The 19,826-nt window shown below is 46.4% G+C and overlaps 1 protein-coding gene across 2 annotated transcripts in view; it reads right to left on the minus strand.

Annotated features, from left to right (window-relative positions):
• Positions 1-19,826, minus strand: part of ADCY6 (adenylate cyclase 6) — a 58,652-nt gene that overhangs the window by 25,785 nt on the left and 13,041 nt on the right. For both annotated transcript variants that reach the window (XM_063119781.1, XM_063119782.1), the window contains exons 4-10: positions 16,451-16,600; positions 14,604-14,725; positions 14,239-14,350; positions 11,865-11,992; positions 6,825-6,983; positions 5,754-5,895; positions 5,203-5,331 (exon numbers count right to left, since the gene is read on the minus strand). In XM_063119781.1, the coding sequence (XP_062975851.1) occupies positions 5,203-5,331; positions 5,754-5,895; positions 6,825-6,983; positions 11,865-11,992; positions 14,239-14,350; positions 14,604-14,725; positions 16,451-16,600 (942 nt within the window). The remainder of the gene's footprint in view (positions 1-5,202; positions 5,332-5,753; positions 5,896-6,824; positions 6,984-11,864; positions 11,993-14,238; positions 14,351-14,603; positions 14,726-16,450; positions 16,601-19,826) is intronic.

Here is a 19,826-nt window from a genome sequence, read left to right on the forward strand (position 1 = left end):
GCCCCTTCCAACTCTATTATTCTATGAAGTGAGAACAGACATCCGTTGCAATTCTTAAGATTTGCTTAGAACCTTTGGTTTCGAATTGAACCCCTTTGGTTTCGAATCCAGGGATAAGCTGCTCCAGTATCCTCAGGACTCTCCTCAAATCTTCAGACTAGGGATAGGCAATTCCCATCAGCCCTATTCAGCATAGCCAATGGAGAGGGCTAATGCAAGTTGTAGGCCAAAATATCTGGAGGGCCGCAAGTTGCCCAGCCCTGTAAGGTATTGACCAACTGTGGATTTTAAAATGGGAGTAGATTCCCCGCCATGCAAAATCCAGGGTGGAAAAATGCCCTCCCCTGCCTGAGACCATGGTCTGCAAGTCTATTTTGTGGCACAAATTGGTCCTTTCAGGTGTGGTCAGGCTCTGTAATAAAGGCCCTCCTAATTACAGAGGATGTGCAAAGGGGCAAAGCCAAGGCCTTGCATACAAGCTCAAAATTAAAGATTTCACACAGCTTAACATTTGGGAGGGCCTCTGTGGATTCAATAAAAGGGTATTATGGGCCATATCTAGTCCGTAAGCTGCTATTTAGCCATCTATATTCTATTCTATTCTCTCTCTCATGCACACACACTACAAATGCGCTCTTTTGTCTAAAATAAAAGCCAGGACTTTCCGGATTCCACAGAAGCTGACTGAATTCGTGCTAAAGGCTGAATTCCATTCTCTATGTTGTTGTCACAGCCACGACAATTTCTAAATCCTCTCCCTCTCTCTCCTTGCCCTCCACCCGCCCTATACACACACAAACTGGGGACACTGGCAGCTCCATAGAATAGCAATTGTGGTTGTAATAACGCTCCGTTAATTTCCTTAAGCAAAAGAGGAGAGGGAAGTTTTAAAAAGCAGTGTCCTGTGGGGGGGGGGGGGGAGGTGGCAGAAAGGAAGTAGGAAACACTCAGGGGAAACAAGATTCCATTCCTCCTAGAAAGGCTGTGTGGGGCGGGGGGGTTGTGTGTTGGGTGGAGAGAAGAATGAGAAAGATAGTGGGTGGCTGTGGCAGCTGATACCAGGAGGGGGAAATGCAACACAGAAAGTTCCTTGCTCCAAAATTCTCTTCAGATCTGGTTAGTGCATGCAGCAGACTGAGGTAGTAGAACAGATTTTGGTTGTACTACTTTTCTTACACGGGGGAGCATTCTAGAGTGGTCTCACCCCCACCCCACCCCGCAATGGTATTATCTTGGCAAAATTATACGTACTAACAGCAAAGTCCATTCTGAATAGTGCCCATCTTTTCACAGCCAAAACAGCACCGTCCACATACAAGAAGAAGATATCAGCAGGCTGCACAAGCACAACAAATCTCTAGGGAAATAAACCCCGGTGAAGGCGGAGCAGGATCAGTGGCCACACAATGCTGGCTGAATGTTTGGGGACAAGGGGGGAAAGCAGAAAACCAGGAAAGGAATATTCTGGAAAACGGCGCGGCTGAAACCCTGAAAAGAAGCACTCTACACTGCAACATTTTGTTGCAGGACTCACTTGCACCAACTAACTCCGCCTTATTCTGTTCTGTGTATAGACCCACAGTAGGCTTCACACCCGGGGAGATGGGGCTGCTTGTGGGTGAGTGACAGTGACAGAGGGAGAATGACTCTTCTTCTAATAATAAGGCAGCAATTCCTAAAGTGCGTGCCATGAAATAAATCAAATAATGAAAGGCTCCTGTGAACCACAAAGAAGGTAAGCCTGCTGTATCGTTGCATGATTGCACTATCTTGGCCTTGCCCATTCTAATCAATCTTCACTAGGAGCAATTAATTCAGCTACATCGCTGTACTTGGATATACAACTGAGGCATGCAGTTACAGTCCATCTGGAGACTCAGCCAAATCGTTTGCACTTGGAGGAAGCTGACAGTTGCATCTCTGTATGAATCACAAAACTGGGCTTGCCACCTCCCAATCACAAGGCACACCCACCTCCATGTCTCATGCAAAAACCAATGGAGGGATAGGTGTTCTTACTTTTATATACTTTTTAAAAAGTAAATTTGTTCAGATGCAAGATTTGTGACTCCAGTTTTAATTCAGAACAGCAAAAGCATAAGGGTGCGCCTGAGCTATCAGAAGGTAACTTGGGAAACACCAGATTTAGGACAGAACTGCATGCTAAGAAGCCTCGGGGTTTGCCCCACCCTCCACCCAGTATATGCAGAGAAGCAACTCCAATGCTCCACACCCAAACAAAATTGCCCACGGTAATCCAGGCATGAGAGCCACAGGCTTTTCACTTGCTAACAAGCTCACCACCTTGGCAGGTGTGTGTCTAATTTGAACCTAACTTCATTGAGACTGCCCCTGGCAAGATTCCCCAAGTCTGAATCGCTGCTAGCAACATGCCCAAACTAAGAGCAATACGGGGGAATTGTAATTTGAACACTCGTCCTCCCCAACTACATCCTAAACCAGAAGGAATATTAGTATGCTAAAAGGTACGCTAAGCAAGAACATTTTCCTCTGGCATGCTAACTTCCTACAAAGAAGAATTGTGTATTTGAATGTAAAAGAAAAATAAGAACTCTCCTCCTGCATTCTGTAGCTGTACAATCCAAGGAGGACTGTCACACGTTTTAAAAATGAGTGACAGCCCTACAGCTCTTGCCCATCAAAATGATCGCCCTACTCCCCAAAGCAAATTCCTTCTAACTCAGAGATCGGCAACCTTTTGGGGCCATGGGCATAGCTGGCAATTTGAGAACGTGTCCTGGGCACCACCACAAAATGGCTGCCATTGGAGGCATGTCAAACGAGAAGTAACCTGCCCAAAAGACTGGATACAAGGCAGAGGTGGGGTCTGAGCCCCAACACCTTAAACAAATCATTTGAACCCACAGTTTTCAGCACTAACTGCAATCACAGCTGCCGGAAAGAAAATGTGTTAAATGAAAAAAGTGGGCGGTGTAGGGCACCTTGTTAGGCACCAAGAAAGGTGTCTGGGGGCACAATGGTGCCATGAACACTGTGTTGCCTCCCCCTCTTCTAACTAGCTCCAAAGCTGGTTGCCACTGTTGAGAAGGCCCTAGCCCATATAACTCTGCTCCCACTGGGCCGGTTGAAACAATATGCTAAGTCAAGGTTAGGCTGCTAACCGTTTTGCAGTAAACAGTTAGTGGGCATGTTTAAACCATGGTTATGTATCCACCATGGCTAGGAATGGTTAGGTTCACACAACATGCTAAGTCATAATGTTTAGCTCAAACTGCTTAACCATTGTGGCTTAGAGTATTGTCTGAACAGAGGCTCACTGTATTGTAAATTTGGGACGGGGGGAACTGGAGAAAAGCCTCCTTCACAGTGCAGGCAGGTTCACGTACGGTTGGGCTAACAGAAGATGTTCCACGATATATATTTTCATGCCATCTATTTGATATTAGAAGAATTACATGAGCAGATTCAACTGAAAGTCTCTAATTGGCCCGTCCTACAACAGGAAAAAGAACAATTCTGCTTTTGAGTGGCAAGGTTATGTGGATTGCAAAAAGGGTGGTGACGTTATTTACTTTCTCAGCTGCTATGATCAAGAACAGTCTGGCTCTCACGGATGTGATTTGCTGCAAATTAGATAAACTGTAACACCGGCGTGTTATGTGTGCTGTTTTATTGCTGGTAATCGTACACTGTATTGTAATTTTACAGTTATGGCCTACAGCCTTCAAACAATTGCCCCCACCCCCTCCCTCATTCAAGGCCAACTCCTTTAGCACGTGGTTCGACTTATCGTCTTCTGGCCACAATTCAAGGAATCACTATTACCTATAGACACCCTTAACGACTTGGGGCCTACAGGCCTTGTGAGACATTCTCTCCTTTGCGCCAGTTTTTTTTCCTTTTGTTCTATCACAAGCTTCAAGATCAAGCCATCCATAGGGCCTACTGAGGGGTATTCTTGGTGACTGCCCCACAGCTGTGGAACTCTGTTCTCCTAATGGCCCAAAGCGTGAGCCTGATAACTTTTGAGAACATTGCACGATTTCCCCATTTGAGCTGGCATTCAAGAGCCAAGGTTCAAGTAGCCCAGTGGCAGAGCCACGATTTTGATGAATAGGGTCCCATAGTCAATCTCTACCCTTTCCACTTAAAGGATCTCAGCTGGTGGGATTTGGAAAGACTCCTATCCAAGACCCTACACCAGTTAATCTGGCAAGATGGATGAATGATTCGACACTGTACAAGGCAGCAGCATTTGTCCTGCTCATGAGTGGGTGCAGGAACCAGATACTGCATATGCTGCGTGTGCCCAGCTTACCATGGGCCAAAGGGCAACATAGACAAGGCGTTTGGCACGGGTCACTAGGAGTTGGAGCAGCCATGAGAACAGGCCTTTGCAGGGCTTCTTCTGTCCCTTATTCGAAGAACAAATACTGGAAAACGTATACCAGCCTTCTCCAACCTGGTGCCTTCCAGATGTGCAAGAGTCAGGAGAACAACACAGCTGAAGGCTGATGTATAGTACAGAGCAGGGATGCACAACCTGCAACCCCCCAAGGCCTTAAAGGCAGCCCTCCCACTATTTCACTATTTGTTCGTTAGCCTTGTCCACCCTTCCCCACAGCAATGCTAATACAGATTTGCTCTTTACTTGCTGGTAGAAGCACTGAGGAAAGAGAGGTAGAGAGAAGGCTGCCCTCATACAGATCACTCTTTCCCCACTGTACCAGGATTGCTGGGTTGGGTGGCAGAGTGCACAAGTACATATATGTACGTGTCCATGCATACTTATGTTTTCATGTACTCACAAGCCCTGAGTCAGCATCGCATGCTGCCCACAGAGCCAAAAAAATTATGTGTAGTTGTTAGAGTGCTGCATTGGGACTCAGAAGACCCAGGTTCTAGTCCCCACTTGGCCATGAAGCTCATTGGCTGACTTTGGGCCAATCACTGCCTTTCAGCCTAACCTGCCTCGCAGGCTGGCTTAAGGGTAAAATTGAGAGGAAGAGGAGGATCATGTGTATTAACTTGGGCTCTTTAGAGGAAAGGTAGGATATGACTGTAACAAATTAAATACATGCATACATAGAATGTTACCCAACAGGTAACACCAAGCAGATGTGTGACATGAACCCCCCAAAAGCAGAACCCAATGATAATTTGCTCCCAACCCCATCTCCTTGACCAAGCAAGCCTTCTCTGCCCCTGGCTGGCACTCACCATCTGTCGGAAGGCCTTGGAGTCCTTGGTCCGGGGGAACGAGCGCTCGGGCACCCAGCGAGGCACCAGCCCCTCAGTGGAATTGGCTTGGGCCCGCTGCAGCTTGGCTAAGATGGCCTTCTCCTCTTTCTGTTGGAGAGAAGCACAGGACATGGAGGAGCAGATGAAGAAAGGAGAGCCATGGGGAAAGAATCCTTTTAAACAGCCTCCCCCAGAATAAGGCGTAGATCCTGGCCTGCGGGAGTTGCAGCCTCTGCTGCTCCACCATTAGACAACAGAACCATCACTCTTCTTGTGAATCATACCCACAGGATGCAACCAGCACTCTGCAGATGGACATCCATGTTCCCTAAGCCTGGGATGGGCAGGAAGTAGATCTCCAGATTTTGGACTTCAACTCCCAGAATTCCTGACCACTCACCATGCTAGCAGGGGCTTCTGGGAATGGAAGTCCCAAACACCTGGAGATCTACTTCTGGCCCACCCCAGTTCTAACTCACCCACCCACCACACTAGAACAAATTCTTGCCACACTCTCCCCCGGGACTCACTCGTTTCTGGCTGCAGCCCACAATGAAGAAGGTCTCGATGTTGTGTTCTTTAAGGTAGGCATTGCGCTCGCCACCATGCCCAGGCTCTACTTCGTAGTCCTCGTTCAGGTACTGCAGCGTAGCCCGTGTAATGTGGATCCGCCTGTCACAGAACTTGAGTCACTCAGCCCCATCGTCTCGTGGAGCCCACTGCTCCCCATACCACCCCTGGAGGCACCCACGCCAATACCATTTAGCATTTATCAGCCTGCATTGGAATGGAAGATACTGTTCCAGATGGAGATGATTTGGGCCCTGGACAATACCCACAACGACATCAGCAGGAGATACATCTGAAGACTCCTCCACAAGTACACAGAAAAGCTGTTTTCTTGGACACTCACTTTGCCCAGGGTTGAACCACATGGCCCCAGCACCACTGCCAAAAGGGCTAGATGCCACTTCCTCCAGCAGAGAGGCTAGACCCACCATTTTCAGCAATACAGGTGGCCGGAGATATCACTATAATGTCAACCGAAAGCTCAGGAAGTTGTCCCCGCACTCCTGCTCTGCATACAGCGGAAATAACCCTGTGTCTAAAGTGACCAGGCAGTCACCACATGAACAAACACAACCAAAAAGCTCCTTTCACGTATCTGAGCCGCTACCAACTCCTCTGGCCCCACTATTTCCTCCATTAGGGGGTGGGGAACCTGCAGACCTAAAGACCTCTGCGGCCTCCCCTCCTCGGTCCTGTCCCCCACGCAGCAATCTGGTGCCAACGGAAGAGTTGTTTTATTCATAAGCCTCATTACGGCCAGGTTGAGGAGAAGGGAGAGGGGAGAATGAGAAGAATGGAATGGAATGGAAGGAGGAGTGGAAGCGTGGCTGAGAGAGACACGCTGGAGGGGTGGCTATGGACCTGCCCACCACCAACAGATTTCCCTCAAGGGAATGTAGACCTTGGGGAAGGGAGGGAAATGTTCACCCACCCACCCGCTCTATGTGAATCTACCACTCACCAAAGCACCCCTTCCCCGGCCCCTTAAACCTTCCCCTTGCTTTACTCAGCCCTACGAGGACACAACTCACCCAGCTTTGCCACCAGCCTCCATGTGGTTGGCCAAGGTGACATCGTTTGACCAGACATCGAACTGCCACTTGCGCAGCCCCAGCACGCCGCAGTGAACGCGCCCGCTGTGGATCCCGACGCGCATGTTCACATTCACCCCAGTCACCTCACGCACCAGCCTGGAAGCAGGAGGATGGAATGAACATCAAAGTATCTCTCTCGTTTTACCCACGTTTCCTCACTCGTTGCTAGCAAGGGATACAAAGGCAGTTTGTGCAGGGGCCATGCTGCCAGAGAAGAGCCCCATATTATTATTAATATAGCTCCATCAACGTGTGTGGCACATTAGAGAATGCAAAAGGATTGGTCACTACCCTGAGGAGCTTACTCTATGGTATGGGGTTCGGGACATACACACAGAGGTTTAGAACTTGCCAACTGTGGGCAGATGCAGTGAATATAGAACATTGAGGTTGATATAGGAAGATCAATATATAAATTCATCATAAGTACAACCTTGTATTCCTTCAATTATTCTCCCTGGTTCTGTATATCTACAGCTCCTATGGCTGTGTGTGTATGTGTGTGTGAACTACCATGATGAGACGCAGTACTATATGTTGCATTTAACATGTGGTTATAGCTAACCACAGAAATACAACTATTATTTTCCCAAGCCATTGCACACCTCTATTTTGGGATGTTTACACAACAGTGAGTTTGCTTTTGGAAGAGAGATTATTTTACTTATCCTATATTGTATTATATTATTATATTTACTCACCCAATTTTTTATTATTGACTCTTTTTTCTCACTCGTGGTGGTTTTTCTAGACAGATATGATGGGCTTTGCCAAGTCATGCTGTCTTTTACTGATTCAGGAATTTCCTGACTACTGAGCATGTAAGTATGACTGCTTTCTGGATGTTGCTGTCGTATTTTGGTAGGCCCTGTTTCTAAAGGTTTTCTGTAAAAAAAATTGATGCGATGCTGGTGACTGATGTGACTAATGGAATAACTAACTTTTTTGTGTTGCCATAGTTCTTTAATTTCTATAGCTGGTAGTGGTTGTTATTAATAACATTATTGTTGTTGTTGTTGTTGTTGTTATTTGATGATGATGATGGTGGTGGAAATTCTTCACCATCCGAAAAGCTATCCAACTGGTTCTGCAGAAGCTAATACTCCAAGAAAAGTTTCAAGGAAAACCTTGGGAAATTTACGAGACCTCTGGATGGAGTCTGCATAGAGTTGCAGGTCCATATGGAAAAACCAGCTCTCTTCTCTTCCTCCTCTATGACCTCAGTGAGTATTGAAAGGCATTTGGCATCCAATAATTATGGCCCTTGGAAGTGGAAACAAAATGAGAAGGAAGCTGGGACTGGAGCGAGCAGCTTGGCTAGGAAAACGGCTAAGCCCCAAGAGATGAGACCCAGCTGCAGCAGAGAGTCTGGGAATCAGCGCAACATATCTGAGGACCAGAACTCATCTCCTGATGCTTGGGCCTCTACTGAGAAGTTTTCTAGGGTTGATAACAACAAAAGGTGAACGCACGTAACAGCGGCAGAAAATCCGGGGCGGCCTCTACTCTCAGTGGATACTCATAAAGATTCTTTTGTAATACAGGCACACATGTACTCTGTCTCATCAGAAGTGTGCTCATCATGAAGCAAGTCATGTCAGTTTAAGAACATAAGAGCAACCCTGCTGGATTGGCCCAAAGGCCTATCTAATCCAGTATTCTGTTCCCATGGTGACCAACCAGATGCCCCAATGAGAATCCCATAAGCAGGACATGAGTGCAATAGCACCCTCTCGCTCATGTTTCACAGCAACTGGCATCGAGAGTTATCCTGTATAGCCATCATGACTAGTAGCCACTGATAGCCTTATCTACCATGGAATCTGTATGATCCCCTTTTAAAGCTGGTGGCCACCACTGTAACTTTTACATGACTTTACTTAACTAGGCAGGCCTATCCAGTGGAATTTTAGTATGCTTTTAGTATGTTTTTAGTAAGTTTTAACAATGTATACTGTGCTTTAATATTTTATGTATTTTATACTTGTTGTTGTTTCCCGCCTCAATCAGGATGGAGAGGCGGGTTAGAAATATTATTATTATTATTATTATTATTATTATTATTATTATTATTATTATTATTATTAGGCTGACAACTGTTACCCAGAGGACCTTTTCTTCTGCCGCCCCCAGACTGTGGAATGGCCTGCTCAAGGAGATTCATCAATTTAACATTCTCTCCAAGTTTAAGACAGCCATAAAGACTAGTCTCTTCCAGCAGGCCTACCCGGATGTATTTTAAACCTAAGAATTTTAATATGTTGTGATTGTTATTTTAATACTGTACTGGTTTTATATGCTCTTTTAACTAGTTTTATGTATTATATTGTATTTAATGTTGTTCCCCACCTCGATTCAGAGGGAGAGGCGGGAAATTATTATTATTATTATTATTATTATTATTATTATTATTATTATTATTACACATTCGTTATTCCAGTATTTGGATACCCAAAGAACATAGGATATATATTTTGGGAAGGAGAAGGATGGCAGATGTCAAGGAAGTAAGGTGACACATTGGTTAGAGGAGAGGAGCAACATGGGCAGAGGATGCTTCTCCTGGAAACCCTGCCAGATGCCCTTGTTAGTTTCCGATTCTTCAGCAAACATTTCAAGTGGGTTTTTTTTACTACTTTTTTTGCCAAGCTCACAGGGACCTTAACCTTGATTTTTGATAGCCAACTCCAAAATTAGGTATTGTGATGTGCAGAATACACTCACAGTGATGCATTCAGATGCTAGGACCATTCTGATAGAGTTGCTGGTATGTCTCATGTACATCTATAACTCGAAAATGCTTTTGGGCTTACAACTTTCGGGTCTACTGCCTCAGACAAAGCAACTAAGAACGTAAGAAGAGCCCTGATGCTGGATCAGACCAAGGGTCCATCTAGTCCAGCACTCTGTTCACACAGTGGCCAACCAGCCATCAGCCAAGGACCAACAAAGCAGGACATGGTGCAACAGCACCCTCCCACCCATGTTCCACAGCAACTGGTGCACACAGGCTTACTGCCTCGAATACTGGAGATAGCAACTAGATCCAATCTTGATCTCTAGAAGGAGTGCCAGCTTCATGACTGCCCACCAATATCCCATTGGATTCATTTCTCCTTTCTCTCTACTATTACACTACTATGTTATAAAAAGGACATCATAGCTAAATTTACATGAACAACAGTGCTGCTCTGCCTCCTGCAATTACACTGTGCAAGCGCAGAACTAGACACCGAAGACAGAACTGGCACACAAGGAGGACTTTGACTTCCATGTTTTGGGAAAGAGGAAGTTTCTAGACCATGTGGCTGTAAAGATAACCTTGGCAATGCTTGATGAAATTGCGGGAGGAGGGGGAAGAGAGGTGTTCAGCAGAACTTCCAGCGGTCAGGAGGCAAAGGCAAGGCAGCTCCCTCCCTTGCTCCACCACCAGCCAAAGCAACAATAAAAAGGTATGGGGACAAAATTACAGGTGCATTTCTTGGCACAGAATTTAGATTTTCCTACTGTGTAGAGTGCACATAGCATCACCAGGGCTATCTCAAATCAGCTGCTGTTATGACTCCAGGATCTGCTGTTGTAGGTCGTAGCGCAAGTTATGCAAGCATTCGGCAATCCATATAAATTAATGTTGCTTATTAGTTTTATATGTTTTTAATCGGTTTTATGTATTTTATAGTATTTTTGTATTTGCTGTTGTTTGGTAAGAAATAAATATATTATTATTATTATTATTATTGAGAAAAGTTTGATTTTCTGCGTTGTGAAAGGTAGTTTCTGTACTTGCAGCAAAGAGACATTCAGATGGTTTCTGGACCTCTGTATGGTTCACGTAACACACCTGAGATATTGCCACAGTATTTTGTGAGTTAATTCTATGTACAGAAGTCAAAGATGTATGTACAAAACCAGTCACAGTCAGTGTATCTTCTGCACTGTGAGCTGGTTCAGATATCACGCTAAACCATGGTTTATCTTTTATCATATTAAGAAGAAGACAAAGCAAGCCTCATGCCTGCACATTCCCCCCACCCACTCCAACTGTAAGGAAACAGAAAACTTTTGCTTCCAGTTTTGATTAGCCACAGCGTTGACCTTTTGCCCAAACCTAACAAACTGTGGTTAAGCTTAACTATAGTTTGTTTGGAGCAAACCAGCTTCAGACCATGGGTTACAGAACTGGCTTGCTCCAAACAAACCATAGTTAAGATTAGCCACAATTTGCTGGATGAAACAACAAACTGCACTTGATCAAAAATGGAAGCGAAAGCTTCCTCTTTCCTCTTTGCAGCTGCTCGAGTCCTAGATTCGCTAAAGATCATTCTTGTCACGATAAAACATGGTTTACCATGATGTCTGTACTGTTCCACTGCGTGATGCATTCAAAAACAGCAAACACAACAAAGAGCTTTAGAGCACCTTAAAGACTAATAAATTTGTCCCGGCAGAGGCTTTCGTGGGCTAGGTAGAGTCCACCATCAGATGCATGGAATGTCATGCTCAGTTGGCAGGTGCACATATATATATATATATATATATATATATGGGGCTATGCAGGGAAATATTGTAAAGAGTGGGGTCAATCTGTTACCAGTCACAAGAGCAGTAATAGGCAACAATGCTGCAACAATATTATCCCCTATTACTGCTGTTCTGACCGGAAACTTAATCCAATGCATCACAGACTGCAGTTTTTGCGTTTCATTATCATTTGATCCTACTGTTAACATTATTTCCCCCCATAGCTCTATGTGTATATGTACACTTGCCAACAGAGGGTAACAGTCCATGCATCTGCTGAAGTGCACTCTAGTCCATGGAAGCTTGTGCCATAATACATTTGTTAGCCTTTAAAATACCACCAGCCCCTTTGCTGGTTTTGTGTCAGCAAACTAACACAGCTAGCCCTCTAGAAACTAGTCACAAACAGCAGGTTACACATATTGCGAGCCAAGCCACTTCCCCTCTCACACTCACGAAATGGCCTCAATCATGTCCACACCCATCTCCACGCAGCAATGGGCATGATCTGCCCGTGGTTCCGGCAGCCCCGAGACACAGTAGTAGCAATCGCCAAGGATCTTGATACGCAGGCAATGATTCTCCTGCAAAAGGAGGAGGGAAATTCAGAAACGCCACCAAGCCGGATTGAACCCCAGCACTTCTCACCTCCGTTCCATACTCTCTGCCCGCTACAAATTAACCCTCCCACCAAAGACTGCTAACCAACAACGGGACTTCTATAGAGCAAGAGAAGAGGCTTCAGTGTGGTGGCCCCTTTTCTATGGAACTCCCTGCCTCTGGAGGTTAGGCAGGCACCAACACTGTGTTGTTTCTGTCACCTCCTGAAACATCTTTATTCCAGGAAGCCTTCCTTGGCTGACTAGCCATGTTGTTTATTGAATTGTGTTGATTTTTTTTTTAGCTTTTTTTAACATGGAGCTTTATTCTTTTATCTTATCTTTGTATCTTTTATTGTTCAGCACTCTGGAATCTGTCTAGATGTGGAGCATTACATAAACATTGTAAATAAATAAACTTTTAAAACACAGGCTGCTGTGGCACACACCATGAAGGGATCTAGTGTGGCCCCACAAACCAAGGGAAGGAGGCGGCACCAGGGTTGTACATTGATGAGGGCTGGTTCACACTTTAGGAAGCAATTGTACACTGGCATTTCCTGCAGCCTACACAAAGTGCAAACGACGACAGGTGTGCCTCCTTAAACATGAGCATACTTGCATTGGGGAATCCTGGTCGGGCCATGCATCTCCAATGTGCATATTTATTTATTTAAAACAACTGTATCCCGCCCTATATCACTAGGATCTCAGGGCGGCGTACAGATAAAATCATACAACATAAAACAATAAATATACATAGCTAAAAACAAATTAAACCATTAATCAAGTTAAAACTAATATATAATTTAAAAGCAGTAACAACAATTAAAACAGTTAAAACAATGAGCAAGCCAGGTGAATTTAACCATTAAAGGCTTTATTAAAAGGCCATGGGCATTTAAGGACACATTCCTCTCATTCTCACTTTATGGCTTGCTGTAGGAAACCTCGAGTAACCCAGGTGGACTTACAGCTACCCCAACTGCTGAATAACATGTGAAATAGCCCTGGGAGGTCGGGAAGGTAGGTAAATATATTGACGTTTATGGCACAGTGATATTCGTCTTCTTAAAAATGCAGGGGAATTTTCATCATCACTTGTTCCCAATAATTCAAACAGCCTTTAAAAAAAAAAAACAAGGCAGGGGAAGACTGCCACCCTACAGAGCTCTGGAGCCTGAAAAAAGCTTGTAGATGAACATAATTACCCAGCATCAAGACTAGGTCCTGTGCAGGGAACTAAGGAGGTTGGAAAGAGATAAAGACCAGGTTCGGACAATCAGCAGCAGTGATAGCTTTTCACCCACCTTACAACCAATGGTTTACAGTAGGGATTGTAGGATGAGTGAAACGTCACCCCGGTGGTTCCACTCACCAGGTTTAGATAACACAGCAACCTGTGATGTGATGCAGATAATTAGGGTAATCCTAATTACGCAACCGGCATGCGCAAGGGCAGGGAAATAACCAATGCTGTGTTGTTCCCCCTGTTGAACATCTGAACACCCCCATATACTAAAGCCAAGGCAGCAGGTTAACCCATACTTTGTTGTCTTACCCAGGGTTTCTCCAGCAGACGATTAAATAAACTGCAGTTTGTTTTCTTAACCTCTGGGTTGTTTGCTTCCATCTACCATCATCCACTCCCTTCCTGTATCTCAAATGTGTTTATAGCACTGTAGTACTGGCATGCAGAGTGCCTGTTTGCACGGTGCCGGCAGGAACCCAGCTTGTGTCTTGTCATGTGAACCCAGGCTGCAGGGTTTGTTTGAGGGTCAGGCAAACCCTCAAACAATCCTAAACGAAGACATGGGTTACGTAAAGTTCTCTAACCCTCAAAGAACTGCTGCTGCCTAAGTCTGCATGACAAGCAGGGCGCCCACATACTCCTTGCAAAAATGGCGTTCAGCATGCTATCACAGCCCCTGTGTGTAAATTAACCCACGGTGGGTTGTTGTGTGATGCAAACCATGTTGTTATGTGGAACCCAGGATGCTGACTCCTGGGAAGATGTGTAATAGTTTGGCAAAGCTAGGTAATCAAATGGGATTACTTGACACAGACTCAACACAGGAGATGGGGTGGCATTCTTGGTCTTTGGGAAAGACACACTGTGCTACGCTTCTTTCCCAACCTTCCCTCCTGAGGACCATGTGAAGTGAAAGCCATTTCTTCCCCTGGCCTAATCGGCTCAGTACATCCCACTCAGGGCTCCCTTCCTCGCTTACCGCAGCCAGCTTGTCGAAACGGGCAAAAAGTTCATTCAGTGTCATGACCAGTTCCTGCGCCGTGCACTGGGATGCCAGGCTAGTGAACCCCTCAATGTCAGCAAACAGAATGCTGTTGGGGTGAGGAGAGAAAAGAAAGGAAGTGAATACAGGGACCTTCAACCCACCAGCAGCCTCTAGGTCCCATCCTTACTCAGCGCAAACAAGGCCACCATGACCTCAGTCAACATCTTCTCCCCCATCTGCTCTCACGTGCCAAAATAAAAAGTGTTCTACAGTTTAAATTCCTCCTGTTTATAGCAGAACGTTCTTTGGTTCACTGCCACTCCCAGGCATGGACACATACAGCTCAAAGGCCTTGGTACCTGACATTGTCATGTTTCTGGATGTAGATCTTGTGGAACATCATGTCCTCCTTCTTCGTGTTGATGTCCTCCTTCATCTCCATGGCAACGTGCTGGGGCAACACTGACAGCAGGAGCCGCTCCTGCCCTCCACCCAGAGAGAAAAGGCCCATTACAGGTTTGCCCAAAGCCAGAATTTTGCCACAAAACACGGAAGACCAAGGCCCAACACCAGTTTCCAGCCTCATAACCAACATTCTCTCATCCTTCCTTTGCAAAACAACCATCAGACAACTAAGCTCACTATGCCACACGTTCCCCACTCACAGCCACCCAACACTGGCAAGCAGACCAGGCACAGGTGGGGGTGAGAGAAGGGGGCTACATTTTACTAGGAGCAGGAGATCTTGGGCAGGGGGAGGCTAGCCTAGTATGCAATCCCATTACCCATATGTGGGGGGGGGGGGGAGAAAAGGGAGTCTAGATTATAGATCCCGCTTGAGGATAATTTATGGAAAGTTATTTCCCTGTATCAATCTACCTATTGTCCAGATCTTGTAAGATTTGCAGGGACAATTCAGAAGTCTTAGGGCAGAACAAGCCACGTTCTGAACAGTGAGTGACTGGCCCAGGCTCTACTGTAGAACAGAGAAGGACATGGTTTGCACCATCAAAAAACCACCATGACTTAAACAAGCCACCATGACTTGTTTAAATCAGTGGCGTATGCCAGGTGCCATTAGCCTAATTACCCACCCTGGTAATTGTTGGTAATGCTTGTCATGTTGTTCAAATCTGGGCGACATGGCTTGTTGAGGGGGAAAGAGCCCTCCAATAACTCAACAACAGGCCATTTAAGCCACGGTGGCTTGATTTGATCATGAAAATCAGTCAGAGTGTGCTTGTGTAATTAAATTAATAGTCTGAGAGCTAGAGGAATTTGTGCTTCCCTATATGACTTGCTCTCTCAAGAACTAAGGGGCAAGGTGGGTGAGCATCCAAGATGAACACAAAAAGGAAGAGAAGTCTCAGGATGCTTTAGAAAAGTTTATTGTACAAAAGCACCATAATAATCAGGGACACTGATCCCAGGGACAGTGGGAGCCAATGCTGCTGATTTACAGGACCCAAATACATGAAAATGTATTTTCATACATTTCACACCCACCTACTCAAGCACACACCCCACGTTGCCACTTCTGGCTATAGATGCAAATTAAGCAGCCAGAAATGTGAGGAGCTTAAACAAAGGGAACGAAAAGAAGCAAAAGCCACCTAGATATTTTATCCAACATGTGTGGACTTGCAAGAGAAATGGATTTTGGGGAGATTATTCATGATTTCACAATGACAAAGGTCTACTTATATATGTTTTGCAGCCACATCTGTCCATTAGAATATCAAAAGAAAACATTGACAGATAATTCCTTTATTAAGCACCAGCCAAAAAGTTACAAATCAGTCAGCCAAGCTTTGTAGGACTGTTTTTCAGGCTGGATGTTATATTAAACAAAAACAGCAACAAAAAGAGGTAGGTTGGGATGGGACATGATAGAAAATCCCCAATGTGGCCGATGGTGCAATTTTAGAAATGCAAAAAATGTAATTTGGGAATTAAAAGAGTTTTTTCATCATGGTATATGCATGAGACAGGACTGTGGCCTGTGCATGGGAGGGGACTGAGTTACAAGTTTGGACTGCCCCCACTCCCCAAAAAGGATGCCTGGGCCCTACTGGCAACCTCCCATGCTTCTGGCACCCTCTTCTCCCTAAAGAGGAAAGCCATCCTGGTACTGACCTCCCAACTATGACTCCCACCCCCCACCCCAGTGCTGCAGCCCAATCGTGGCTCCATGTTGCCTCCCCACCTGCTGACGATTTTCACGTTGCAGGTGCAGCCGTGCCTGAATGTAGCCACGGGTCTCTTGGAAGGCCTGGCGCTGCGATACCTCTGCGGGGTAGTGGGTGCAGATGCCAATGATGTTGGTACAGAGGAAGATCAAAATGTTGGCGCCAAGCTGCAAGTGAGAGAGAGAGAGAGGGAGGGAGGCACTTGAGTGAAATGGGTACAGGAGGGGCGGGGGTGTGGAGTCCCTAGTTCAAGCAGTTGCTTGCTCAGCTCGCTTTTAACACACACTCTTGGCCATCGAGAGCAGCCCCTCCGCCCGCCAGTAGTCAGAGACGGGTCCTCTCTCCGCCCCAAGTGCAGATTCCCTCCCTAAAGAATGAATTGGGAGCTTTGTTCAAAGAGATCCTCCTGGCCCATAAAGGGGTCTTTGTACGCCCCCTCGCCCTCCACTGCTGCCCAGGGCACCAGGCACAGTGCTGGGGTGTGTGGGTGGCAAGAAAGTCCCAATACTGTGGCTTTGGGAGAGACGGGGACGGACGGACAGAAAGAGACAATCCACAATGAGCAAAAAACATGCATTAATACAACCCACCTCAACTCTTAATGCAAAGATTCTCCCTAGGAACTAATCCATAAAGACCAAGGGGTGCAAAACCTCAACCCCCGGGGGCCAGATCCACCCTTCCTGGAGTCCCAATCTGGGCTTCCAGGGTTCCCTATATTACCTGACCCCCTTTCCCCAACCACCTCTTGTTTGGCGGTTTCCTGGGTTTTGGACAGTTTCCTTAGGAGAGGTTGAAATGCCTCTCCTAAGACTTAATGACTGGTGGGAAGAGCTTTGAGCTAAAATATGCTGGGAGTTTTGGCTCCGCCCCTTTTGCCTTCAGCCCCGCCCACCACTGGAATGCGGCCCTCGAGAGCTCTGAAATGGAATTTGGCCCTCAGGCTGAAAGAGGTAATTCACTCCACGTGAGCCTCAACCGCTCCATGGGGGTCGTGGCACCATGTCGCGTGGGGAGTACTCGCCAAAAACGCAACTGTGAGTTGACTGCTCCACCCACCATTGACAAAAGTGTTGTCTGAATGCAGCCAGTGACCATCTTCTCAGTGCAAACTAGAGGGTGGGCAGGTTCTCTGGAGAGCCTCGCTGTCTAGAAGAAGCAGAAGCAGGCACGGAACTTCAGAGAGCTGGCCAGGCCAAAATGCCTGCTCCGAGGGGGTCCTTCCTCAGAGACAGGCATTGTAGGAGGAGAGTCCCAGAAGATCATCGGTACTCTCCGGAGAGCCTGCTTGCCTGCCCTTTGGCTCACTGGTTGAGGAAATTAAACGAGACCCAGAGGACAGGCAGCAAGGGATGGGGTAGCGAGTGTGATGCAGCGGCAGCAAGGGGGCAGAGCTGGCAGGAGAGTTTGTGCCAGGGCCACCAGTAAGCCTTAGGGGAGCCATTTCAACCTTTTAGAATGGGGGGGGGGGTAGGGGAATTGAACTGTGCAAAAGCAAAGAAATTGGCAAACAATTGGTGGTCAGGTGAAAGGAGGTGGGGTCAATTGCGGAGGGCTGGACTGGGACCACAAACAGGCTGGATTTGGCATACAGACCTGAGGTTCAAAAGCTAAGTGGCTAAGGGAGTGAACTGTAGGCCAGGAAACCACCTGCTGAAATCTCACATCAATGACTACTTAATCAATTAAAGGCCCCTAAAGTTCTTTAGGCACTGCACAAAGATTAACAGAACAACATAATCCTGGGGTAGGCAACCTTTTGGGGCTGTGGGCACAACTGGCAATTTGAGAAACTGTCCTGTGCACCATCACAAGATGGCTGCCATGGGAGCCGTGATGAAGAACAAGTAACCCACCCAAACAACAGAGTACAAGGCAGAGGTGAAGTCTGAGCCCCAGCACATTAGACAACTCCTTTCAGCATTAACAGAAAAAGAAATGTGTTGACTGAAAAAAGTGGGAGGCGTGGGGCACCTTGGCGAGCACCAAGAAAGGTGTCCAGGGTGCACTGGTGCACACTGCCTATCCCTGACATAGGGCCCGTTCAGACAACATGCTAAGCCATGGTTAGGCCGCTAACCCTTTTGCAGCAAATGGTTAGCGACTGTGGTTAAACCGTGGTTATGTAGCCACCATGGTTAGGAATGGTTCACATGACATGCTAAGTCATGGTTCTCACAACATGCTAAGCCACAATGTTTAGCTCAAAATGGCTTAGTGTTTTGTCTGAACAGGGTCAACATCTCTTTCCCCAATCCAATACACATGATATATCAAGCAGAAAGGATTGGGAGGAACCAATTAAGCAAGACAATCATAGAATCATAGAATAGCAGAGTTGGAAGGGGCCTACAAGGCCATCGAGTCCAACCCTCCGCTCAATGCAGGAATCCACCCTAAAGCATCCCTGACAGATGGTTGTCCAGCTGCCTCTTGAAGGCCTCTAGTGTGGGAGAGCCCACAACCTCCATAGGTAACTGGTTCCATTGTCGTACTGCTCTAACAGTCAGGACGTTTTTCCTGATGCCCAGCCGAAATCTGGCTTCCTGTAACTTGAGCCCATTATTCCATGTCCTGCACTCTGGGAGGATCTCCTCTGTGTGACAACCTTTCAGTATTTGAAGAGTGCTATCATGTCTCCCCTCAATCTTCTCTTCTCCAGGCTAAACATGCCCAGTTGTTTCAGTCTCTCCTCACTGAGCTTTGTTTCCAGGCCCCTGATCATCCCTGTTGCCCTCCTCTGAACACGCTCCAGCTTGTGGAGTTTTTCCTGATGTCCAGCTGGAATCTGGCTTCCTTTAACTTGAGCCCATTATTCCGTGTCCTGCACTCTGGGAGGATCGAGAAGAGATCAAGCACTTGTTCTTCATAAAGTACCTGGGCATGGTCTGAGGGCACATGGTGCAGCCAACATGAGAAGCTCCTGGATGGGAGGCCACTTGGGAACCCCATATATGCCACCTTAAGGCAGAATACAAATGTAACAAATCAAAGTTTCATGATGAAGTGGAATAGCCATGGATGAGGAAGACAGTTCAGGGAGGGGACTGAGTAAATCCCAGGTGTGCTGATGGAGGGGACAGCGTGGCCTCACCTCTCCCTCTGTTGCAGCCAGGTGTCAGGGTCGCTAATTTAAGTAAGCCACTATTTTCACAGGCTCACTTCATCTGCAAGATAAAGATATTCTCACTGGCCTACCTTACCTGGGTATTGGAAGCCCTGGGAAATAATACATGTGATGAGCTTTGAACATTTTAGAAGTGCCCTCAAACGAATGTTTTGAGCCACAGACAGTAGAGGTCACATTAACATTTCCTCATACAATTGCCAGCAGCATGTGGCCAAGGAGGAGCTATGGTTGCATGCTTGTAAGGGAAAATGACTGGATGAATC

This window comes from Elgaria multicarinata, chromosome 3, assembly GCF_023053635.1.
Source record: "Elgaria multicarinata webbii isolate HBS135686 ecotype San Diego chromosome 3, rElgMul1.1.pri, whole genome shotgun sequence".
Taxonomy (NCBI): domain Eukaryota; kingdom Metazoa; phylum Chordata; class Lepidosauria; order Squamata; family Anguidae; genus Elgaria; species Elgaria multicarinata.